General features: G+C 36.4%; 1 protein-coding gene across 1 annotated transcript in view; it reads left to right on the forward strand.

The window, feature by feature from the left end:
• SHLD1 (shieldin complex subunit 1) overlaps positions 1-26,513 on the forward strand; it is a 2,230,375-nt gene that overhangs the window by 1,239,432 nt on the left and 964,430 nt on the right. The window contains exon 4 of the mRNA XM_044056410.1: positions 9,479-9,580. Coding sequence (XP_043912345.1) covers positions 9,479-9,580 — 102 coding nt within the window. The remainder of the gene's footprint in view (positions 1-9,478; positions 9,581-26,513) is intronic.

Here is a 26,513-nt window from a genome sequence, read left to right on the forward strand (position 1 = left end):
AGCAGGAGTAAGACAGAGAACCAGTGCTAGACAGTATGCCACTCCATTATATAGGATGCACATACATAACAGAGACATGCACATATATACAAGTGTGTACGCATACACAAAGTACGCACACTTATTGAAATATGTATACACTCACCCCTCTGTGTGTGTGTGTGTTTATTTGTATTTTAGGATGTGTTTATGTGTGCTACATTGTGGAAGATACAATGAGAGAAGGAAAAAGTTTCAAAGGGAGCAGTGGGAAACTAATCCTTTCAGAGGCAGTTAGAAAAGAGACCTTAAGGTATTTTACACAAATACATGCAGTAGAAAGCGGATAGAACAGCAGAACCACTCCCTTTACCACTTCTGGAGGGACATACTAGAGGGTATCATGAGAAATGAATTGATTTTTTTTTTCTTTCAGTAGTCAAGCTAAAACAAGATGAATTAAGTCATAGACTTCACATTTTGCATGTATCTGAACCAAATACATTACTTTTTAAGAAAGATAAAAAAGAAAAATAACATGAAAACAAAACATGGGTGTTTTGCTGAATTGACTTGAGGGAAGGCCATGGCCCTATTCACCAAATGCAGTTATCAGTGAGTGAAAAGTGGATATGTCCAAGTGGATCAAGTGCTCATGGACCAAAAGGGAATGTGTGTGTACCAGTAACAGAGTGGCAGCCCTAACACACATTTAGTATGCATTCCACTGACAAAACATTCTTCTTGACATCACATCCTGCTGGCTACTGTCTTAACAGTTTTGATAAAGACATCCAGATAACTAAATCCAATGGTACTTTTACATTTCACACTTCTTGGTATGAGAAAAAATAACTTGTACTGTATTCATTAGGTGTAAAGTAGCTGATGGATTGATACAGCAGCAGACAATAAAAACAGTTCTTTACTGCAAGCACAGAATTTACTTAGGAATCTTTTACTAGTAAATATATATCATTAGTTTGTATTTAAACATTAAGAAATTGTTACATATTTATTTCATAGGTAGGTACTAGGCTATTGGCCCTAGGACCTATATAAGCCTAGCCAAAAGGCACCCTGGCTTTCGCCACCCAAGAAAATTATTTTCCTGTGCTCCTGTCGAGCAGAGCCACAGAAGTGATTCCCCAGGGTGAATTTCCTATCTCCCAAGCAATCATCAAGATTTTTCTTGAAGAGTGCTAATGAGGAGCTTTGTTTGATATAGATAGGTAGTGTGTTCCAGAATATGCGAAGTCTCTGGGACAGGAATCTATCCCTCCAGCATGTTCTGTTTATTGTGGTGACAAGGTTTAGGTCCCTAGAGAGTGTAGCTTGGATGGATTGGGATTTCTTTAAGTGGAGCATATCCAACAGCTCTGGGTTTGACATAGCTTTGTATGTTAGGCAGAGATCGCCTCTGAGTAAGCGATATGCAACAAAGTAAAGCTGGAGTTTTTTGAGACGGTCTGCGTAGGGCAACTGTTTGAGGCCGGTAATCCTCTTTGTGAGGTATTTCTGCGGCCTTTCCAGTTGTTGTAGATGTCTTATGAGGTACATGCCAAGAGGGGCATTGTACTCTATAATGGGTCTAATGTGTGATGAGTAGAGGGGAACAATGACCTCTTTTTCCTGGATGAGAAACCTTTTGTGATGAGGTGTGCCATGTAGAAGGATTTCCTGACTACTGTGGCAATGTGATTAGCAAAGGAGAGACTACTGTCCACCTATGTCCCAAGGAGTTTTTACCAAAAGGGATGACAATGCACTTTTTGGCATTGAGCTTGAGGCCATGGCTTTGACACCAGGCATATGTCCCGGTGCACCTACATGACGTTATCGAAATTTTAATACATTGAATCACTAAAGGTCGGCCTCTAGTGATTGATGTAGTAAAACATCGAATAACGTTAAAAAAAAACAAACAAAAATAAAAACTAACTAGCTTAGGCAGGGGGGCAAGCCCACCTGCACCCCCCCCGCACTTAAATATTCCAACTCAGAGACCGCACTACATTGAGGTAAATGGAAATCTCCCCCATGGAGATTTCCGTTTACCTGCACAATGTTCTGCACTTTCGATGTTGTGCTGTCGAATATATTAGCTTCGATATTGTCAGCTTTCGACATCGTGAAGTAGACCCGTACCGGTAAGGCCCTTTTATAGGATGTCCACATCGTTAGGAGTTTTGATTATGGCTCCTAGTTTGCAGTCATCTGCGAACTTCATTAACCAAAGATCTTCTGTGTTAGCCTGTACTTCAGAGAAGTAGATACCAAACAGGAGAGGACCCAGGACTGAACCCTGTGGTACTCCACTTGTCACTGGTCTGAAGTTGGATTTGGAGTCTGCTACTTTCACAGTGTGGGTTCTGTCAGTGAGCCAATTAGCAGCCCATCTTGTGACATAGGGATTTATACCCAGTTTAGTGAGTTTATCTATAATTTCAGAGTGGGGGATGGTGTTGAAAGCCTTGACCAGCACTAGATAGTCTGTGTGAACCACCTTACACTCATCTACTGCTTTGGTGACCGCTTCAAAGAAGTCTGTCAGGTTTAGGAGACATTATCTGCCTTTTACAAACCCGAACTGGGTGGGGTCCTGAATTTGGAGATTACCAATGTCATTGTTTATAAGTTCCATAGCCTTGCAGACGAGGCTCATCAGGCTAATGGGGGCGGTAGTTCCTAGGGTCCGTGGTGGCTCCCCCTTTGTGGAGTGGGATAACCGTTGCTGTGCGCCATTCAGTGGGTGCAATGCCTGAGGTGAGGCTATGGTTGAACATGGTACTTAGGTGGGGTGCCAGTTTGTTCTGTAGTTCATGTAGAACACGTCCTGGGATGTTGTCAGGTCCCATGGATGCTGTGTTCTTGGTTTTGAAGAGTGTGTGTTTTACCTGTGCAGCTGTGATTACAGGAACTTTGCATTCTTCCGGTATAGAGATGGGCCCTTTAGAGGATGAGAGGGGGTTAAAGTTAGCACTGAACCTATCTGCCAGGATGTTGGCAATATCAATTGGCTCTGTATATTTAGTGCCATTGTGCTGTAACTCAGAGCAGATCTGAGTGTTGCCATTGAGATTCTTGACATAGCTATAGAATGCTTTGTGGTTGTCTTTAAAGTCAGTGACAATATTTTTTTTTGTAACTAGCTTTGTAGGATTTTATGAGGAATCTCAGCTTCTTACTGAGGCTGACCAGGGAGTTCCTCCAGTCATGGGATTTTACTCTTTTTTGCAATAGTTTCTTTCTTCTGTTGTAGAGTTTGTTTATGGCAGGGGACCACCAGATTGGCTTCCTTTTTTTGGAGGATAGCATCTTGGTTCTGTTAGGCATTGCATGATCCATGCACTCATGCAAGTGCTTATAAAGTGCATTTGTGTAGGATTCAGCAGTCGTACCTCTACTGTCCATCAGCATGGGTGTTGTGAAGTTTGCCACTTCTGTCTTAAGAAGCGTGAAGTTGGCTTTGGAGAAATTTTTTACAGTGGTTTCCCTAATGGGGGTGGGGGCGGGATGTGGATGTCTAGGGTGATTAGCTTGTGGTTGGATATGACCAACGAGGAATTGACCTCTGGTGTGGAACACCAGTTGCCTCTTTTGGTAATGACCAGGTCTAGCATATTTCTAAAGCAATGAAATGTATTTCTGGTGTAGATATATTTAATATACAAAGTGAAACTGTTAGCAAACAGTGGCACTGTTAGACCATTAATGTAACACCCCTGTTAACAAATAGTGCAGCCATTATTCCACCTTATTTGTGAGAGATAATAAATAACATCTTTCAGGAAAAGTACAAATGACTATACCAAGTATGCAGTGTTTATTTTAGCACACTTGCTTTAGTTTAGCTACTGGATGTTATAGAACCAATAAAATGCTCACTGCAAAGGCCAGTAAAAATGCTTGTAGCCAGAAAAGGATTAACCAGGGTGCTGTCCTCTTATTTACAGTCTCTTTAGGTCAGTAATCATCCATCCATACTCCTGCTGCTGTTTACAAAGTCAGGAGAAGACTGGATAAACAGCAAACAGGGAACACATAAGCAGGAATGATCTCCTAGACTGAGCCCGGTAAACATTGTCACAGTTCTCTGAGACAATATTTTTATAACAGTATCCCCAGCATCCCTGGAAAATGCATGAGAAGCTGCTTTCAGGAGCTGATAAAGCAAATTAATGCCTACACATGAAGTCAGCCTCTCTCTACTAAATGTTTGTGCACTTGTGAGATGTCTGTAGAGGGCTTGGAGTCATTCTAATGTTAACTAATGATTACCTTTTTACAGAACTCATGGGCATCTAATTATTCCACCAACCCTGTTACAGAAATGTTATAACCTGTATCCGGGGTTAGTGGAGAAATGTATGTATCCATCTACACTCTTGGCAAGCTTCTACTTGACTCCATCACCTTTCCTAGTATTCATCCAGCAATGAAACAGGGCAGGAATTCTGCTATTCCAAACTACAGTACTATAGAATTAATTATCATGATAAATAATATTGTAAGTGGTCTTAAATTAGATGATTTAATCTTTTTGCTGATATACTAAGACTTGCATATTGCCAAGAAATAGTTTCAGAGAGAGAGAAAAATATTTACACACACTCCTTTGAGCAGGTAATCATATTTTTCACATATTTATAATGCCAAAATATATAAAAAAGATATACATTAGGTATCTCACATGCAGTGCATGTATCTGAGATTAATGGATTATATAATGATTTTTTAGCTAGAGTAAGGCAAGTGTTATTGTTAATCATAAATAAGGTGTAGTAGATTTTTTTAAAAGGGAATATACTTGAATTAAGGTTTAGTATTTGTTTCCTTATTTAGTTGTCAGTTGGGGATTAATCATATTTTGCCCATTAATTGTCAGTTAAATAGCTTTCATAACATTTTATTTTTAGCAAATGTTCATACATTATATGAAAACTTTAAGTTTATTATAAATTAGGTTAATCTTAGGTATGTAATCTTTCCATAGTTTCAAGATTTTAAAGAAATGTGAGCTGGAGAGCCACTGGTTTTACTGTAGATTTCTTTAACAAAAGAAAAATGGAAAGCTCTATCACTGACTTATTAACTGAACTATTTGGATTGTTATGAATATGTTGGTAGGCTATAGCTATTTTGTTCATATCCAAAAATGGTAACAGTTTTTGAAAATGTGTAATACGTTGTTTAATAACCTTATCAATATTTTGTTTTTTTCTGGTTTGAGGGTTTAAATATGGGACTGCAAAATGAGGATTGCATTGGTAATTCTGAATATTTTTTTACTGTAGTTGCAGTCATGTTGGTGTCCACTGACTGTTAGTAGACTGATAATTTATGGTTTTATATAGTCTAGATGCTCTTTTTAAGTGATAAACACAAAAATGGGGGTAGGCATATTTCTGCTTTGTATTTTTGGACAGCTCAACTTACTGTAGACAATTCAGGTTTTAGGGTACCAAATTAATTTGCAAAGATGAGTATGAAAGGTATTTAAATACTGGAGAATAATGTGTATAGTATGATTGTATACAAGCCTAGGAAAATATTCACTTTGATAATAACATTTGTAGATTAAAAGGAAACGTGTAGCAGTAGCCATCTTTGAATGCCTCTCATGTCACACTTTGCTTCCCCAATAATGTTGTGATAGCTGGAATGAGATGCTACAGTGAAATTATTTCTCAGAATAAGTGATTTATAAACCTTTGAGTTTAGATAAGTCCAGAGGATAGTTCTTCTTTAATAAGATAGGAAATAATGAAGATTTCTGTAAATTTAGATTATAGTTAGCTAGTTCTGAGAACCTTTGGATATTATTGTGGATTCTGGAAATGCCAGTGTTGGGGCAAGTGAGATAAAGGCTGTTAAAGAGTTGTGAGTTTATGTAGAGAAGGTGGCAAATAGTTAGAAATTTGAGTTAGGGAAAGAAATAATATTTATATGTAAAGTTTGAAAAAAGGAAAGGAGAAAGGGGAAACCCTGTCATACACCATTTTAAGTTGTATATAATTAGAAAGCTGTTTGTTAACTGAAAATTTGGATATAGAATCATTCTAAAGTACCTTAATGTAGTGAATGAATTCATCCAAACATCAAAATTTAGTTAAAATCTTTAAAATAATTTGTTACATTAGTCTTATCAAGTTGATTTTTAAGTATCAAAATAGTTGTAACACTCTTTGTGTAATGGTCTGAAATGCCATTAGAACTTATGAAGTTATATATTAGTATAAGACTTTAGAAATCTGACTCTCAAATTGTTTTTAAAAATTCATAAGTGAAACAATTTAGGCCTGCTGATTAATCACTTTCAGACTTCTAATAGCTTTTTTTATTTCAGAAAACTGAATTGGGTGGGAAAGAATGTGTTTTTGGTCAATTTGTTGAAATTTTAACTGTTCAAAAATGGTTATAATTCTTGATTGGTAAATGAGGAAGATTCTTTTTCTTAAACATTTTATTAGAAGTTTTCAAAAATGAGGCTAAATTAGGGAAGGATTAACAAAACACTCTGTTATGTTTAATTACATGGGTATATGTGAGAAATCTGCGGATAATAATTAATTTAGCTAGAAGCTTGGATGGGACTTAAGCCCATTCCAAGTATGTAGCCAAAATTTTATTTTCATACCAAGTATTAATTCTTTTTAGGTTTGGGCTTCTGTATCTAGATACTTATTTCTGTGTTAGATGGTTTTCTAGAATTTATAATTTACATTTGATTTGACTTTCTCTGTGTTTGCGAGCTCTGTTTATATGAGAGGTTTTGCTGATTAAAATACCTCTCAGTTGATTTTTAAACTCAGACAATTGAATATTTAGTTTATGTTTTCTAGAGGGAGTTATTTGAGAAATTCATAGAAAAGATTGTTTATTTTATTGACTGTTTTCTTATTATATAGTAGTAATTTGTTAAAAGTCTAGTTATTATAGGTTTGGTAAATTTCTGAAGAATTAAGGTTCAGATATAATTGAGGCTTGGAGTGTTCTGATAATGAATGGGGTTCAGTTTGATGAAAGATCATTTGATGATAAAAAAAAATAATTCTTAACCAAGATTTAAAACACAGTGAGTAAAATATAAATGTATTCATATATGGGAGTACAAATCTGATTGGATGAGATGTAACCTATTCAGTTTGCAAGTCTAAAAGAGCTTGTGAGACCTTTAAATATATGGAAGTGAGAGAGATGCATTTGTGTTTGGTAGGATTAATTACTGAATTCCAATCTCCTCCGAGAATACGTAAATAAATTTTAAATGGATATGAAGATTAAATATTTGGGCAATGAATTCAAGTTGTTTAACACACAGAACATAAGCATTCAGAAGAAATAATGGTCTAGTTGTAAAATTTGTTCTCAGCCTGATATAATACCATCTACCCAAAGGGTCATAACTGGAATCAATTGTGTTGCCAAAAAAAGAGAGTGTTTGATTAAAATCACATTACCAGCTTGTTTACTACTAATTCCAGATAGTTCTAGATATTGGATCAGTTTCTTTTGCCACATGTTCATTTGGTCATAATGTAGGTAGGGTTCCTGAATAAAGATAATAATTGCTTTGAACTAGAAAAACATAAATGTAAGAAGAGCTTCCTTTTTCTGATGCTGAATACTGTTAAGGTTCCATCAATCTATAATTGGTATCATGTTTCGAAATTAATATGAAAGAAAATAGACTGAATTTGTAGTGTATTTAAATTAGAAAAGTTGGAAATTGTAAGGTTGATGATTTGGTTTAAAATGCAGAGTTTAATAGTATTAAAAAGAGTAGGTGTAAAGATGTGGTTAATTTAAAATATGAAAAGGATATGGTCTGCAACAACTGGGACTCATTCTTCTTCATTCTTCCCTCACCCCAGGCCTAACACTATCACATCACTCATGAGAAGAGATTGAATTTAGAATACACAGTGTAAGCATTGCATAATAATCTATACTATGGGTAAATGTAAAGCAAACTCTGAAAATTTTGTTGAACCAATTTAACTTAAAATAGAATAGCAGTGACTCAAGAATTATTTTCCTAACAACTAGTTGCAGAAACGTTCACATAACTACATATCATATCAAACTTGTCTATAACATATGGCAACATATTGTTTGACAGTGTATATAATCTGCAACAAGTAGTTCAAATAACAAATCGCTGATGGTTCCGTAATGACCTGAAATTTATAGCAAGAGTTTAGAAAACTTGAAATTGTAAAAATAAAATATAAGGTATATTAGTCCTGTAAAGGAAAAAGAAACTAAGCCTTCTTGACATATTAACACTCATAGCTGTGACATAGCAGGAAGTAAAATTGACAAAGAAAGTTAAATGTCACAGGTTTTCCTGAAGCAAAGGTCATAACACAGTAAATATTGTTAAGAAATGGTTAGGCAACATGGCAGCCATCATTTTTTCAGGACTTGAATCATTTAGCAACACCAAAGGAGAAAGAAAAGGAAAAAGCAGTCAGTTGTTGTTTTACTTTTCCAGGTTGTCAACTGCACAAAGCATATTCAACAGTCTGGCAGCCTTAATCTCATTGAAAACCCAAAAGGCGACCAAAAAGAGATTTCGTTTCTTTGAGAGAATTAATTTGGTATGTAGTGTCTTTATAGATAAGTAATAGCTTAGCCAGAATTGATATTTGAAATTTAATGTTGCTGTTCACTAAATTGAAAAAAAAGGGAGACAGTTGTCGTTTGTCCATTTTCTAAGCTAGTGGGAGAATTTGTGCAGTGGTATTTTGTTGCCATACCGAGTAATGATTTTTTAAAATTTAGCCACCTGCAACACTTGATGACGATCTTCGTAATTTAAAAATTTTATTTACACTTGTCTCACAGAGTTATGTTAAGATTTTCTAAGGGTGCAATGTACTCTCTTGATAATCATTTTGCCAACCTTATTTTGATCTTCCATTAGTGTCAGCAAGATTTTCTGGATAATCTTGAATAGATCTGAAGATTTTTGGTTTTCAAGAATGCCTATAATGAATAAATTGTTACATCTATTTCTGGTCTCTAGGTCAAATAGTTTTTCATCTATAAAGGGAGTACCTTTGGAAAATTTATGTTGTTTTTTCCTCAGTTGTTAGGAGTTTGTCTTCACAATTGGATATATGAGACTCCATAGTTTCTATTCTCATTGTGGCGCCATTTAGAGTAGAGTTGCTATCCTAAAACTGGATAGCAATATAGTCAATAGCTACTTGGATAAGTTGTAAAGAATGTTTTAAGTCGTACAGCATAAAATAAATGTTAATTAAGATTTTGATATTTGCTTTTTTCTTCTCTGCCATTACCTCTATGTATTTTATTCGAAATGTATTTTTCTGGAGTTATATTCAGAGAACATTTGGTGTTAATAGTTGTCATTTAGATTGTTTCAGTATCTTAGATCATAGTTGTAAAAGAAATGACTTTCAGAATTTAATGTTTAAGTATGTTGAATTAGAGTACATTTCAAAGGATTTTTTTTTTTTTGATTTAGAAAAAGATGTCAGCATACTCAAAGCAGGCCAGAGCTGGAAGGAAGAGGCAGTGAGCACGATGAAGCCTTGGAACATCGAGACAAGACTTTGCAATCAAACAGGTAAGTTTAAAGAAAAAAAGAAAAAAGGGGGCTTATGGTATAATTTATAAATTAAATGTAACTTAAAGGTTACAAATATTACCAGAAGTGCTTTTTAGTAGTTATATGCTGATGTGTAAATTTGTAGAGAAGCTGCAGCATTAAAGCAACTCACACATCAAAGGCTGTCTTTAAGTCTTCCTGCATTTCTTTATTCATTTTAATAGATTTATTGATTTTTAACCAAGATAGTGAATTTTTCCAAACTAGACCTGTTTTAATCAGTGCCTATGCACAAGACATAATCAAATTCCTATAGCTGCAATACAGTTCTACATATACCTGTGGCATTCAAACTAGATCTAACAGTCAGAAAACATTTTCAATAAATTCTTAGAATAATAGTAATCTCTGTTTCATATATTAGTTAGACAGTGTTTATGGTACATAGTTCACAGTTCCAAAGTACTAGTTATCCCTTCATGAGAACAGAGTTCACTTATGAAAGGCATATTGCATGGCAATACTAATGTATTTTATAGCTCTAGTTTTGAGGAAGTATAGGCAGAGTAATGTGATGTTGATGCCTATGAAGGGAACTATGCAGTCAGATCAAAGTAAAATGTAATTTACACTGCGCAACAGTCATGGGATGTTTACAGCAGAATATTCAAGTTTTGTGACAAGTGATGTGAAAAGCAAAAAAAAATCATTTTGTGAGGTAAGCAGTAATGATCTAGATTATTTTGGCTTATTTGGTTGTCTGATATTGATGGGTAATTTATCACAAGTCATGGGTCTAAATATTGAAGAGGCATGCCCCCTCTTTTTTAAAGTCTTTTAGCAGATCCTGTGCATAACCACCACTCTAGTTGAGTGAAATTTTAGACTGCATTATGTGGATCTTCAAAGGTTACCATGGTCTTAGGTCACCAGGACTAAATATGTTAGAATATCGGTTATGTTTTTTCTTTGTTTCACTCCTAACAGGTTTAGAGCTCCTGTTAGAAAACAGAAAGTTTCTTACAACCTTTGTTTACTTTTTGAAAGGTGTCAGCAGGGAGTTTGTCAGGCTGCAACTTGGTCTTCAGTATAGACACATGCATGACAATCTGAATTTCCTCTTTAAAACAGGAGGAAGCGTTATGTTGGTGGTTATCCAGGGTATGCTAGCTGGTACTTTTCCCCAGGGTCCAGATACACAGCTTGCTGTTCTACCCTAAAGTAATAACTTATTGTGATGATTGGGGAGAGATGGGCGAAGGCTGCCAGCCTAGTCAAATAGAATTTGATATATAATTCTGGCATTTGTGATTAAATGTAAAAATACAGGGATGTTTTCTTGAGTATAAAAGAATACTGTGAAATATTGAACTGCAAAATATGTGACAACATTGCACTCTACTGGCCCAGTGAAGCATGTTGTGACCCTTTCATGTTAGAATTTGGCTCCAGTGAGTCTGCATGAAGGTTTCATGCCCATTGTTTTAAGGCTAAAGTTTATGACCAGAATTTAGATGTGGAATGTGCTTTATTGCTCTGTGAAATGACTTATATTGTTGTAAGTTTCTGAGCAGGTGTTAGATTGCTAAATAATGCAGTTTGTGGTCTGAGAACTCAGACCAGGTGTCAAGATGATGCAATATGAATACTGGGAAAACCTAAGTGTCAAAATGATATAATTTGGGAGGGCCTCAGCAGAGCTGTTGGTTAGTGTTTAAAAACTATTGTTCAACAAGAGACTGGGAGCATTTTGATCTTGGACATCTAACCCAGCATTGCTTGTGCTTTATGTATGTAAGTAAGATAATAGCACTGTGATTTCTCTTAAGAATAGTTAAACATAGAAGAAAGTTAGACTATTTTTCTTTGAAATCAGATCTTTCCTACGATATTATTTTAAGTTTCTGTGTGATCTCTGAACTCTTAGATATCTCTGTGGTGTAGTAGTTTTGTCTTGTGTTTTAGTTATTTATTATTAAATATTTTTAAAACCTTCTGCTTGTGGCTGGTTTATGTAGAGATAAATTATGCTTTAGAGTACATTATATATTTATAGAGTTTACTGTCTAAGCCCTTCCAATAAGCCTAGACTAAATAGTCACATTACCGTTGGATAATAATATTGCACAGTAATAATTGGACACCCTTTTAATGGCCTTTTAGTAGCTGATATTATTAGCTGGGTGGTGGCAGGGATTACTACCGTATAGTCTGGGTAAAGGGGCACAGCTGGATAATCTGTGTCAGCCTTTCCCAGGAGTATCTGTGAAGTTGTATAAATACTTATCTCAAAGTGTGTGTGTGTGTGTTGTGTCAGCTACTTGGGCAGGGACACGAAGCACTGGTTGGACAGAGAGGGTACTGGATGTTTTAGCTTGCCCATCTAGGCTGAGATCTGGACCCTATAGCTGTGCCAGTGGGGAGTCTTATTGAGAACCTGGTGAGCAAGGGAGCAACCAGCCCCAGACTGACTGTGATCTCTGTGTGCACTTAAGGGAAATTGTACTTTACTGTGTGTATTAGTTATCCTTTCCTCTTCTCAGAGATGACCTCCCTGGTGTTAGTGGTGAGGATTGAGGCTCCTTGATTGCTGGGCCAGGGCACGATCATCACAATCATAATGAAGACAAAATTCAATACGGCTGCATGAGGTACTCATCTTAAGAGAAGATGACTAATTTTTGTTTATTTTAAAAATGTAAAACCTCACCTATCCAACCTGTTTGATTAGGTTAGGTACTTTAGAAGTACTTCTATGTTTTATTGTCTTCTTGCAGTGTTGTGAGTGAATGGAAAATGTACTACTATGAATTACAAGATGATTCTGTAAATTAATTATGGTGTGCAGAATAATGTGTAAGAATGAAAATGTCTGTAGAAGTTGCTATGCAGCCTTAGCTGGAATTTTATAGGTACATAAGGAAAAGTGTAGTTAGTAACATCATGGTATGCACATGTTCGTGAGAGGTGCTTGGCTTTATTTATATACCAGTAAACAGTGACTATGTGGTAGTGACTGACATGGTATATATGCTGTTATTTTGAACCACAGAAAAATGCTTTTTCTTGAGGAGACATAGTTCCTAGTTGCTTGTCTTAAGGGGCATAATTCTGAGCTAAAGGATTATCACATTTAGGGACTAATGCAGTAAAGTAGTAACTTACTGGATCTACATTATACTGCTACAATGACACCAAAAAAACAAAAACTAATAAACTAAATCCAAACAACTTAGGTGGGAAAAACAGAAGGCACACAGTTCTTAGCTGAAAGTGTTTAATAAAATTGAGTGCTTTTGTCTGTATGTATCAAGAAGACTCCTTCAGAATACAAAAGAAAAATCAAGCTGTTTAAAGGAGAACCACACGCACAGACTCAAACACATGTTTATTTCATCATGGCTTGTTGTTTCCTACATTTTACCACCACTCAGGGACTATTTGCAGGTTTTTAAATATTGTTATGTGTAATTTCTGAGTCTGACCATATGGGGTCTGGCATTTTGAAGTAATTCTGATTGTTTAGTATGCCTCTAGGTATCCCATAACACAGGGCTTGTCTGTAAATAATTACATCATGCAGGACGCTTTCTTCCTTAAGCTCCTGTTACTGCATAGATTTTACATGCATACACTGCTTTCTCATGCCATTCAATGACTACTTAAAACACAAACAGTATAAATGCCACAGAACAGACTTTCAAAGTGCTTTTTATTACTGCTTCTTTTTAGACTGGCTAAACTGCAATCTTTTGTGAAGCCTGAATTGTACTACTTTGACTCTTCTCCCATCCCCCTTTACACCTAACTTCTCTTGCTGTCAAAGTGCTAAGGGTAATTCGAGCTGTTACCTGCTGTGGTGGACAGCTCACAATAGGAAACTTGACTCATGTACTATTTCCTTGTTCTAGACTTTTACTTTCTGCATGGGTAGGGGAAGGACCAGGGAGCTGTGGCATCACAGCATGGGTGGGTTTTTTGGATGGTCGTGGTGATGCCAGTTTGGGGAGGTAATTGGTGAGAAACTACCTGTATTCAGTGGCCTTGATAATGTCAGTGAATTGGAGACAGCAGCAAGCTTTTCCAGGGTGGGATAAAAGTGTTTTGAACGTGAAACCAACATAGTACAGTAGGATACTGTTCTAGTAGAAAGAAATAGTCAATTTAAAATATTTTAAATGCTGTATTCTTGTTTATTCATGGCAGGGACAGTAAATAAGGAGAAGGACAGAGAAGTTGAGCATTTAATAAAAGAATCCTGTTGTTGTCCATTCACTTCAATGAAGCTTAGAATGTTTGCACTGTAACTTCCAATGGGCGGAGCCTAAGCATTTTCACAGAATCAAATTATGTCCTCACATTTCAAACAAATGTTTATATCTCTGGAACCATAAGGATTATTAAAGAAGTATTAATGGCAAACTCTTCAGTGCAAACTATTTTTATAGTGGTAGTCTTCTTTAGGTCCTGGGTCTTAAACTGAATGTTATGTCACGGTAAACACAGTGACTATTACATTTGTAGTATTTTGTAAATAAGTTACAATATCTCAGCAACCACTCAAGTTAGACACACACTGTCAGCAGCATTTTATTCATCTAGCTGATAGCTTTTGTATGAGGCTAAGGAGTTCTGTCTGTGTTACTTGGTTGTTGAGATATTTAGAAAAGTGTGAAATTATATCTATATATATTAATATCATAAAAACAACAGTTAATATCTATTTACCTACACTAGACCAAGGTCAAACATGAATGCAAACAATGTCCAAACCAAAAAACAAAACAAAAAGAGAAAAGGGTATTTTATGCCCTATTTTGTGACAAGAAGGTCCCAAGGAAATGTTTTCTCCCAATAGAAGGGTCATGTCTAGATACACCACCTCTTTTGTTATGAAATACACAGTAGACCACATTGAGATTTGTGTGGTACTAAAAAGCAACTGTGTACTTTTCTCTTGTTCTGAGAAGTATACAGGAATTATTGGTGATGTACCCCAGTTAGTATTTAGAAGGGGTAAATCCCTTAAACAGATTTTGGAAAGGGATGACACCTTATTTATGATGGACATTGTTCATAGAGATATTTGTGGTGGGCCGTGGGAGGATTTTATTGAATTCATGAGCTAAAATTGCAAATGTGCTTGAATTATTTTATACCTCCTGGTTTTAATGACAATATGTGTATTATTAGTGTATTAAAACTGCATTCATATTTAGTGTAACTCTGATAATTTATTAATGGAAATTGTTTTTATTTAAGCAATGACTTGTCACAGCTTTTTATATGTTTATTTGCTTATTTGTCAAGTAAGGTCATGTGACGGGGAGAGGGACTCTTAAATAACTTGATTTTTTTTTATTTTTTTGTATTCTGAAGAAGTCTTTTTGATACATGCAAAAACCCTCAATTTTATTAAACAGTTTCAGCTAAGAACTGTGTGCCTTCTGTTTTTCCCACCTACGTTGTTTGGATTTGGTTTATTGGTTCTTGTTTTATTTTGGTGTTATATCATTCCTGTGGTGGGAAATTCTGCCAGCCACAGTGTTTTGGCTGATACTTTGGACTTACCAGGCTGTATTGGACTTTTTACTCAGCTTGTACAACAAATGTTACCTACAATCAGTGACAGCAATGCTATTTCTGGTTTGGTCATTACTAGTATTCCATCAGAATAAGGTCCACCTGCATTTTTGAACAGTCAGTGTAGTGAAATACAGGTTAACAACAGTAATGGGTGTTTTAATGGTGAATCAGAACAAACTGTTGGTGTTTTGGTTGTGGACTGGCTTAACAAAAGCAATTCTTTTTCTGGAATGACCCCCAGCATTGATCACTCTGTTCAACAGTCTTGGAAGTGAATATGCGAACCTTTTGAGTAAAGGCCTTCATTTTGTACCTACAACTTGTTCTAATATTTTTGATTTTAGTTAATGACCTGAGGTTGCTTTTGAGGAAAGTAAATCTTAGGTTGCTGTTTTATGACAATAACAGTGGTGAGTTTTGCCCTAACCCTTTGATCAGAAAGAGTCTTTTTAACCTACCCCTACCTTTGCCTTTGGTTTTGTTTGAGAAGTTTTGTGAGTTTAAGTTTCGTAATATTTTAGCTAAGAACAAGGACTGAAACTGCTGGAACTTAACTGAATCTGAATTTAAACTATTGAAATTTCTGTCAGAATAAACAGGTACGAGTGATGAAACCTAACAAATGGGGGGGGGGTATTGTTATTATGATCAAGGTAGATTATTTGCAACGTATGTACACTTATGTTTTTGATGACCATTTTTATGTGGAGTCTCCTCTTAATGTTGTACATTTATCATATAAAAAATTGATTTTTTTACTTCATGATTTGCTTATGCAAGGGCAGATAGACTCTGAAATGTATTTTTTTGTGTGTAAAACACCCAAGAGTGCCGTCTATTTTTGGACTGCCTAAAATTCATAAAAGCATAACTGATCCCCCTATGAGGCCGATAGTGGACTCCAGTAAATACAAAATTCATCCTGTAGTGAAGTATGTGGATACCAAACTGAAGCCTTTTGTTGAGCAGTTTGAATATCTATGTCGAGATTCATGGGATTTTTTTTAAAAGCTTAAGGATGTAGAGTTCTCTGATGATTTTATTTTTTTAACTGTGTAACTGTGCTGGACTGGAATGGTTTTATGAGTTCATGTGTGAATGCACAAGTTTTAGTCACAATGAGATAAGTACTTTGCACATACTTATGGAATTGCTTTTGCAAAACAATTTTGTTTGACTGGACAGACAATACTTTTTACAAAAGAAGGGTGTCACCATGGGTGCATCTTGTGCCCCCACTTTTGCGTGCATTTTTATGCTTCAATGGGAAAGGAAGATCTTATTCCCACATTTTGGTGACATGAACCCCCATAGAAATTATTTGTCCATTTCTTGGATTACATCTTTATTTTATGGCAAGCACCGGAGGAAGGTTGTGATGGGTTTATTGACTTTCTAAATAACAGTACTTCTTTTTTACGTTTTACACATGTTTATAGTCGTACTGTTATTAGTTATCTGGTTGTCACTATCGGCAAGGATGGCATTAATAGAACGTTCACTAGTAATATATTTCAAAAACCTACACATTTGAACAGTTTATCACATTATAGTAGTTGTCATGACTTTCAAAAGAGGGGGGATCATTAAAGGTCAGACAGACTGATGAGGTTGGTTACTGAAGATTACACTTTTTCTCTTGAATGTGACAAACTTGTATATATGTGTACCTATGGCGGTATCTCTTGGACTTAGTTGTTAAGATATTTGATGAAGTCAAGTCCAAAAGGGAAAAGGGTGTTTTTTGCCCTAGTTTGCGACAAGAAGGTCCCAAGGAAATGTTTGCTCCCAATAGAAGGGTTACATCTAGATACACCACCTTTTTTGTCACAAAATACACAGTAGACCACACTGAGATTTTTGAGGTTCTAAAAAGCAACTGGGTACTTTTCTCTTGTTTTGAGAAGTACACAGGAATTATTGGTGATGTACTCCAGTTAATATTTAGAAGGGGTAAATCCCTTAAACAGTTTTTGGAAAGTGATGACACCTTCTTTATGTCTCACATGAATAAGAAAAATTTGACTTTTAGGTGTGGTGCTTGTTCTATGTATAAGTTTGTGTATGAGGCTGATGAGATCTGTATTAATGGTCATCATCGTAGGTCCTACCGGTATTGTACTTGTAACACAACGGGTGTTATATACATTACTTTATGCACTGAATGTTGATATACATTACTTTATGCACTGAATGTTGATATACATTACTTTATGCACTGAATGTTGATATACATTACTTTATGCACTGAATGTTGATATACATTACTTTATGCACTGAATGTTGATATACATTACTTTATGCACTGAATGTTGTTCCTTCTATGTTGGTAAAATGCAGCAGAGGTTCAGGAACCGGACAAACGAACACACTTTGGACATTAGCAAAAAGAACGTAAATAATGCTCTGTTTAAGCCTATCTCTGAAATCCTACTTGAAAGTTTTTGTTTTTTGGCTTGGACATTGTTCATAGAGATATTGTTGGTGGGCTATGGGAGGATTTGATTGAATTCACTAAGCTAAAATGGCAAATTTGCTTGAATTCTTTTACACCCCCAGGTCTTAATGACAATATGTCTATTATTACTATATTAAAACTGCATTTTTATTTAGTGTAACCCTGATAATTTATTAATGAAAATTGTTTTTGTTATTTAAGCAATGACTTGTCACAGCCTTTTATATGTTTATTTGCTTATTGGTTAATTAAGGCCATGTGATGGGGCGAGGGACTTTTAAATAGCTTGATTTTTTTTATTTTTTTGTATTCTGATGAAGTCTTGTTGATACATACAGACAAAAGTGCTCAATTTTATTAAACACTTTCAGCTAAGAACTGTGTGCCTTTTGTTTTTCCCACCTACGCTGTTTGGATACTGCTACAGTGAGTAGCTCATGCCATACTTAATTCAACCTGATAACATTTAAGGTAAATAGACTTAAGCATGAGCTTCTGCTGTCTGTTTGAACACATTAGTTGCTTTTCTACCTTATTTCCTATTACATATGGCCCTCGTAATCTTAGCCATCCATTCATTGTCTTCCTTTTTGATTGGTCTTTTTCAGCACTGCAATGATATTATTTTAGTCAGTGTTGTTTGTAGATCTGGAATTCTAGAGAACTGCACTTATTTAACCCTTATTTTCCTTTGTATGTAGCCTCAGTAGTCCTGGAACTTTAGAATGTACAGTATGCCATTTTTCAGATTTGCGATACTTTGGTGGTTTGGATGTTTGTTAACTGTGCTTGAACATTTGCTTTGATTTGGTCCTCTGCATGTAATTGATGAAAAGTGTATATGTTTCTAACTGTCCAAAATAACTAACTGAAATAATATTTAACTATATGATGAATGCTTAACATACAGACATAGCAAGATCACTGTTTGTGCTTGACTGTTATGCTCTGTTTTTTGGAGTTTGGAGTTAGAATTTATAAGCCAGGTAGTATGTAGACTTGCTTCTGAAGTTGCCCTGTTGCTGAAATATTTATTTCATTTTTGACAGGCAGGCCAGTTGGGTATTATATCTGAGCAATTGTTTTTTGAGCAATCATGGATCAATTGCTTAAATGGAAAGAGTTAATCTTCGAGGAACTGCGCTTCTTGAGTTAACCTGCATTGCTTTGCTTATTGTCAACAGGACAGCCTATTGAACCTTTGCTCATTCTGGGTATTCTCATATTAGTTTGTTAGCATTACTAATTTATACCTATTATAGGTGTATGATTGGCCCTGTTTGGAATAGTGGTTGCCATGATTTTACAGTTTATTGCAGAAGCTGTTGCTGCCTCAAAATTGTGTCCATTCTCTAAGGGGCTATCGGTGATATGGCAATATGGAATTATTGCATGTGTTTCTTCTGAACGTAACTGACAGAAGAGTGTGGATGGATTGGTGGTTTACTCAGAATTAGGATATTTACATTATTAATGGCTGAGGAAGAGCCACAGTCAGAAGATAGGAAAGTAAACTGTTCTTCCCAACCACAGTGAGCAGTTATTGATTGCAACTATGGAAGCAATGAACATATTTTTCTTTGCAATCTTCCTGTAGACTCTTGTACTTTTAAACATTATGTCTCAATCCTTCCATGCCCAGATCTCATCTTGTTATCATTAGCTACTTCTGTTTTCATGCCTGTACCTCCATGGATCCCCTTGCCCCCCACTTTTTTTTCTTTATTAAATTATTAAATTTACACATATGACAAAGGCAGTCATGCATTTATATAGATGAAAAACATACAGAATATCACTTTAGTTGCAAACAGTTTACATCACAGACACCATTGAAACAACTGAAGTTGTAAACATTATATATCACTTATAAACCATTCAGTCACTGTCAGTTAAGCATTATATAGCTCATTCAAATCTTGCCTCTTAAACCTCATTCCTGCTCTGCACATACCCTTGCCCCCCACTTTTGAACAGGGTAACTATCCTAGCTCACTTGTGGTCAGATAGGCTTAGCACTGCAGCTGAGGCAGAGTCCCTTGTGAGGCATTGAGGCTTGTCGGCCAGAAGTATGATACCCCGACTAGTGACACTTTGAAAAGTAAACCGTAATTCAGCCAAAAAGTGTTGAATTATGAATCTCACTATTATATTTTTAAAGCATTTTTGCAGGAGAGCTTCCCTTTACATGGAGATCTGTGTATCACTTCTTGTATGTACTAACCCTGGGATCTCTGTACATTGCATCAGGTGGAATACTGTAAGATGTATGCAACTTCAGACTTAGAATTCACCCAGTCTCTCATTTTCAGTCCCACTAGGACAAGACACTAAGATTAAGGGCTTGACTTACTCGGTCAGGGCAATCCTCTATCATTTCTTATTCATTGATATAATGTTGTCAGAGCAGTAAGTGGATGTGCTTTGACAACACCACTGCACAAACACACACACACCCCCTTTCTTTTTAAATTCCTGTCCCATCCAAGATCTTTGTTTGCTTACCAGATGGATCTGCAGTTGCATAAGCCACTTCTGAAAATGAATTGCTGGTATCTGCCTTGCTTTTCCATCAGAATGATTTTAGACTATTTGCTTTATATTGTCAGCATTTCAGGCATTTCCCATTTAGAATGTCAGTGCTATAGAAATATGAGTGAATTGTAACGATTAACAGTGACTGCCATGTTTGTCATAAATATGGTACAGTATAACTTCCAGTTTTAGAGGAATAGAAACACTCACATAGCTTAATAAAAGTAAAGAAAAACGTTTTTGTCTACATGTTTTATTAACTGAAGCTATGCATATTTATACTACTACATTTTGAGTAGCTGCATCATGTTTGTTGTTGTTTGAGCACAGACCTTTCTCAGGATTGAAGGAAGAAATAAAGTCAGAAGTCTTTGAATTATATGATGGGTAATCTGCATTTGCTTTTACAGTACACTGACCTGAATGTCAAATGAGGATGGCAGTCTTACATTGGGCCTTGATGCATCAGCTAAGGATATACTTAGCTAAGTTTTTCCCCTTTTGTTGTCATGACAATGATGTTGAATTAAAATCTTCATATTCTTTTACATAATCCAGTGACACCATATGCCTATAAGCAAAACTTCTCTTTTCCTTTGGCCAGGGGTAGCCAGTTCTTTCAATTTTGGAGATCTTACCTTGTCATATTTAATTATTTTATTACTATAAATTGCAGGGACTGTTACCTGACTACCACTGTTCAAGATGCAGCTGTTCAAAATCATTTACCAGAAATGTGTAAGTTGAAAAACTGAAAAACACCATTTCTCAGAAAAGGCCTTGTATTTTATTTGGGTGGGGTGGGTGGTAACATAGCCCCTATATTTCATAGAGCACAGCTCTCACTTTCTCCTACCAAATGCAAATTAGTTGTGATTGGAGTGATGAGGAACACTCTACATTTGAGGTAGTTTTGGAATGCAAGGCAACTGTCATTAAAAGGTTGACTGTAACCTATACAGAAACTACTTTCTTTGTTTCAAAGATATCAGCCCTAGCGCAGTACACTGTTTTCTTAAGTTAGTTAATTTAGTGCCTATATAAAATGCCTGTCCTGTTAGCTACAATTTCATACGTGTGTTTGTGTATATATATATATATATATATATATATATATATATATATATATATACATATACATTGATATATATATATATGTGTGTGTGTGTGTGTGTGTGTATATATATATATATATATATACACACACACACACACACACACACACACACACACACACACACACACACATACACACACACACACACACACACACACACACACACACACACACACACACACAACACACACACACACACACACATGCACACATGCATGTAATGAGTGTGTTTGTATATGCAATACTTATGTATGTGTGACGATGTGAGGTTTTGCCTGCTGTGCCAGGAGAAGTAGGGCAGTGGTTGTGTAACATATGCCAGCACAGCTAGCTGGAATTTTCTAAAGAATTATATGTCAGTTATAGATCAAACTGATTTGTACAGATGCTTGCATTGAAAAATGTATTTGTAAAGCTACTTGTGTTAAAATGTACCAACAGTGTGCCCTTCTGGTCAGAAAACAAAAATGTATATGCATTATTGTAACTGTTTAAAAGTATATGTTTTAAAAGAGGTTACTGGAAGAGATGAGGATAATCGCAAACTTTAAAAATAGTAAGAAATTAAATTATTGGGCCTAGTCCATAAATATATTATCTCACAGTTTTGATTGAAGCCAGAGATGCAGTGTCTGTAAGAAGTATGGTTTATTAGCTTATGTAGGAAGAGTGGAAGTGTTTTATGGTTTTACGACTTTCAGGAGCTGCAGAAGATCTTGTGTGTGTGTGTGTGTGTGTTTTCATTTTCTGTGGGTGCTTGATTTTCCTCCCATATTCAAAAGACATGCATAAAGTGGTTCAGATACTCCAAATTGGCCACAGGTTTAAGTGTGCATGCAAGTGTATGGTGTGGAAGAACTGCCGTGTCAGGCCTAGCCACCTGGAAGTGGAAACCATGTCTCTAGATGATTTTCTCCATTGAAATTACACCCCGAGCCCATGTACATGAATAGATATCATTACCATTATCAACAACCCCTTTTTTTATATTTTTACATGGGGTCAGGATGTAGCATCAACTGCTGTTGCCTGTCTTGATTCATAGCACAACTGTCAGAGGTCTTCTCTCATGCAGTCCATCAGTGCCTTATCTAGGAGTCCTTGTCTCCTCTTGCCTTTTTCCTGTTCCTCCCAGATCTGCTTTCCTGCACTTGATATTGAACTATTGTAACCTGTTCTTGATCTTATATTTAATTGGGGCTTCTTTGGCTTCTGCTTTGATGTTCTTTTTCTTCATCTCTTCCAAAGTGTGCAGCCAATGTCCTGTGTCTAGCATTTCACTTCCATCACCTCAAAGTTCCTCAGTTGTTCTGCTTCAGTGGCCAGGTTTCTGTGCCATACACCAACACTGGTCTCAGCACTGTTTTGTGCACCTTACATTCCATCTTCTTTGGCTTTCTTATTTCACACATTACACCTGACCCACTGTGCCAATTGGCTGCAGCCTCTCTGATTTTGGATTTGACCTCCCTATTCAGATTCTCCTTCTCCTCAACCCTACCTCCCATATACTTAAAGCTGTTCAATTGTTGCTGTATTTTTCCTTCTGTTTCAGTTTGTACCTTCTGATTTTCTCCATTTGTTGCTATGACTTGTGTGTTTTCTGTATTCAGTTTCATCCCATGAGCCTTCAGTTTTGCATTCCAGTTTTCTGTCATTTGCTGAAGTTCCTTTTCAGAGCCTGCTTGTAATGCCACATGCTGTGCATACAGCAACTTTGTTGATATGTCCCCCTCTTATCTGTTTGCTGATGTAGTCTGTCACCAGTAGGAATGGGAGGGGCTCAGAGCTAAACCCTGATCACAACCAATCCCAGACGGACCCCCTCTGTGAGTCTTTACACTGTTCTACCAGTGTCTCCAGGATTCTGAACAACTGCAGGATTACCCAGATCAGCTTTCTTGGACTTGTTATATGCTTTCTCCAAGTTTAGGAATCCCCAGTTGGAGTCTGATCTCATCTCCTGCTCCTTCTGCACTATCTGTCTCATTGCAAACATTGCAAACATCTGTCTTCCAAATTGCTCTTCCCCTATCTTACTTTCTACTGCTTCACATATTTAGTCAACCAGAGGCCCTTGACATTGGATTTGACTTCAAAGAAGTAAATGACAAAAAGGAGTTGTCCCATGATAATTCTTTCCAGGGCTCTGCATATGAGACAAGTGAAACTTTGGTGTCTGTAGTTTCCAGGGTCTGTAGATGGCCCACCTTTGTGCAGAGAGATGACTTTTGCTGTTCTCCATTCATGATGCATGAAGCCTGTTTGGGAGCTACAGTTAAACAGCAATTCCAGAAGGCCTAATATTTCATGTTTCATGCCATTAATAAGGAGACTTTATTATTTATTTGCAGTTAAACTCTTTTTTTCTAGTGGCTCCTTTAGCTGTTTAAAACTTTCATTTAAAGGCTCACTGCTGCTTTTCAGCTGTGAGTAACATTTCTGCAGTTTGTTCTAAGTAGTGGGAATATTTGTAGCATTTCCATATTCAGGCTTGTATTTGGGCCTAGTGTTTGTGGAGGCTGTGTGTCTGAGCACATAATTCAGGGACATCTTGTTTTAGCCAAAGCCATCAGGCATTTCAGTGAGAGAGAATTGTTTGAGGTCATTGGCTGACTGAGGTCTCCTGGACTACAGCTTAGACTAAGCACCTCATTGGTTCTTTTGAGATTTCTTTCTTAAAAGCTGTCTCAGGTTTCAACTTTCTGTTACCTAAGAAGCTCAGTTGTGAGTGTTCAGCCATTTTACAGTGAGCTAATCGAAGGAAGGACACTCAGCAAACTCGGAGCTACAATATATACCATTAACTATCCTGTTTTTTGTTTATTTTGTTCTTTATTTCTTTGTTGTTTATAGCACTTTGTGTACTGTGTATTTTTTCTAGCTAGTTTCACTGTGTGTGAGGTATTAACTGGAAATTGTCCACTCTTATTAAGCATCTGTTGGGTTGTTTGTTTATGATAACTTGTTGCAGTTAAACTCTTTTTTCTAGTGGCTTCTTTAGCTGTTTAAAACTTTCATTTAAAGGCTCACTGCTGCTTTTCAGCTGTGAGTAACATTTCTGCAGTTTGTCCTAAGTAGTGGGGATATTTGTAGCATTTCCATATTCAGGCTTGTATTTGGGCCTAGTGTTTGTGGAGGCTGTGTGTCTGAGCACATAATTCAGGGTCATCTTGTTTTAGCCAAAGCCATCAGGCATTTCAGTGAGAGAGAATTGTTTGAGGTCATTGGCTGACTGAGGTCTCCTGGACTACAGCTTAGACTAAGCACCTCATTGGTTCTTTTGAGATTTCTGTCTTAAAAGCTATCTCAGGTTTCAACTTTCTGTTACCTAAGAAGCTCAGTTGTGAGTGTACAGCCATTTTACAGTGAGCTAATCGAAGGAAGGACACTCAGCAAACTCGGAGCTACAATATATAACATTAAGTATCCTGTTTTTTGTTTATTTTGTTCTTTATTTCTTTGTTGTTTATAGCACTTTGTGTACTGTGTATTTTTTCTAGCTAGTTTCACTGTGTGTGAGGTATTAACTGGAAACTGTCCACTCTTATTAAGCATCTGTTGGGTTGTTTGTTTATGATAACTTGTTGCAGTTAAACTCTTTTTTCTAGTGGCTCCTTTAGCTGTTTAAAACTTTCATTTAAAGGCTCACTGCTGCTTTTCAGCTGTGAGTAACATTTCTGCAGTTTGTTCTAAGTAGTGGGGATATTTGTAGCATTTCCATATTCAGGCTTGTATTTGGGCCTAGTGTTTGTGGAGGCTGTGTGTCTGAGCACATAATTCAGGGTCATCTTGTTTTAGCCAAAGCAATCAGGCATTTCAGTGAGAGAGAATTGTTTGAGGTCATTGGCTGACTGAGGTCTCCTGGACTACAGCTTAGACTAAGCACCTCATTGGTTCTTTTGAGATTTCTTTCTTAAAAGCTGTCTCAGGTTTCAACTTTCTGTTACCTAAGAAGCTCAGTTGTGAGTGTTCAGCTATTTTACAGTGAGCTAATCGAAGGAAGGACACTCAGCAAACTCGGAGCTACAATATATAACATTAAGTATCCTGTTTTTTGTTTATTTTGCTCTTTATTTTTTTGTTGTTTATAGCACTTTGTGTACTGTGTATTTTTTCTAGCTAGTTTCACTGTGTGTGAGGTATTAACTGGAAATTGTCCACTCTTATTAAGCATCTGTTGGGTTGTTTGTTTATGATAACTTGTTGCAGTTAAACTCTTTTTTCTAGTGGCTCCTTTAGCTGTTTAAAACTTTCATTTAAAGGCTCACTGCTGCTTTTCAGCTGTGAGTAACATTTCTGCAGTTTGTCCTAAGTAGTGGGGATATTTGTAGCATTTCCATATTCAGGCTTGTATTTGGGCCTAGTGTTTGTGGAGGCTGTGTGTCTGAGCACATAATTCAGGGACATCTTGTTTTAGCCAAAGCCATCAGGCATTTCAGTGAGAGAGAATTGTTTGAGGTCATTGGCTGACTGAGGTCTCCTGGACTACAGCTTAGACTAAGCACCTCATTGGTTCTTTTGAGATTTCTTTCTTAAAAGCTGTCTCAGGTTTCAACTTTCTGTTACCTAAGAAGCTCAGTTGTGAGTGTTCAGCCATTTTACAGTGAGCTAATCGAAGGAATGACACTCAGCAAACTCGGAGCTACAATATATAACATTAAGTATCCTGTTTTTTGTTTATTTTGTTCTTTATTTCATTGTTGTTTATAGCACTTTGTGTACTGTGTATTTTTTCCAGCTAGTTTCACTGTGTGTGAGGTATTAACTGGAAATTGTCCACTCTTATTAAGCATCTGTTGGGTTGTTTGTTTATGATAACTTGTTGCAGTTAAACTCTTTTTTCTAGTGGCTCCTTTAGCTGTTTAAAACTTTCATTTAAAGGCTCACTGCTGCTTTTCAGCTGTGAGTAACATTTCTGCAGTTTGTTCTAAGTAGTGGGGATATTTCTAGCATTTCCATATTCAGGCTTGTATTTGGGCCTAGTGTTTGTGGAGGCTGTGTGTCTGAGCACATAATTCAGGGACATCTTGTTTTAGCCAAAGCCATCAGGCATTTCAGTTTGAGAGAATTGTTTGAGGTCATTGGCTGACTGAGGTCTCCTGGACTACAGCTTAGACTAAGCACCTCATTGGTTCTTTTGAGATTTCTTTCTTAAAAGCTGTCTCATGTTTCAACTTTCTGTTACCTAAGAAGCTCAGCTGTGAGTGTTCAGCCATTTTACAGTGAGCTAATCGAAGGAAGGACACTCAGCA

Source organism: Protopterus annectens, chromosome 1.part2, assembly GCF_019279795.1.
Source record: "Protopterus annectens isolate FY-2018-M chromosome 1.part2, PAN1.0, whole genome shotgun sequence".
NCBI classification, from domain to species: domain Eukaryota; kingdom Metazoa; phylum Chordata; order Ceratodontiformes; family Protopteridae; genus Protopterus; species Protopterus annectens.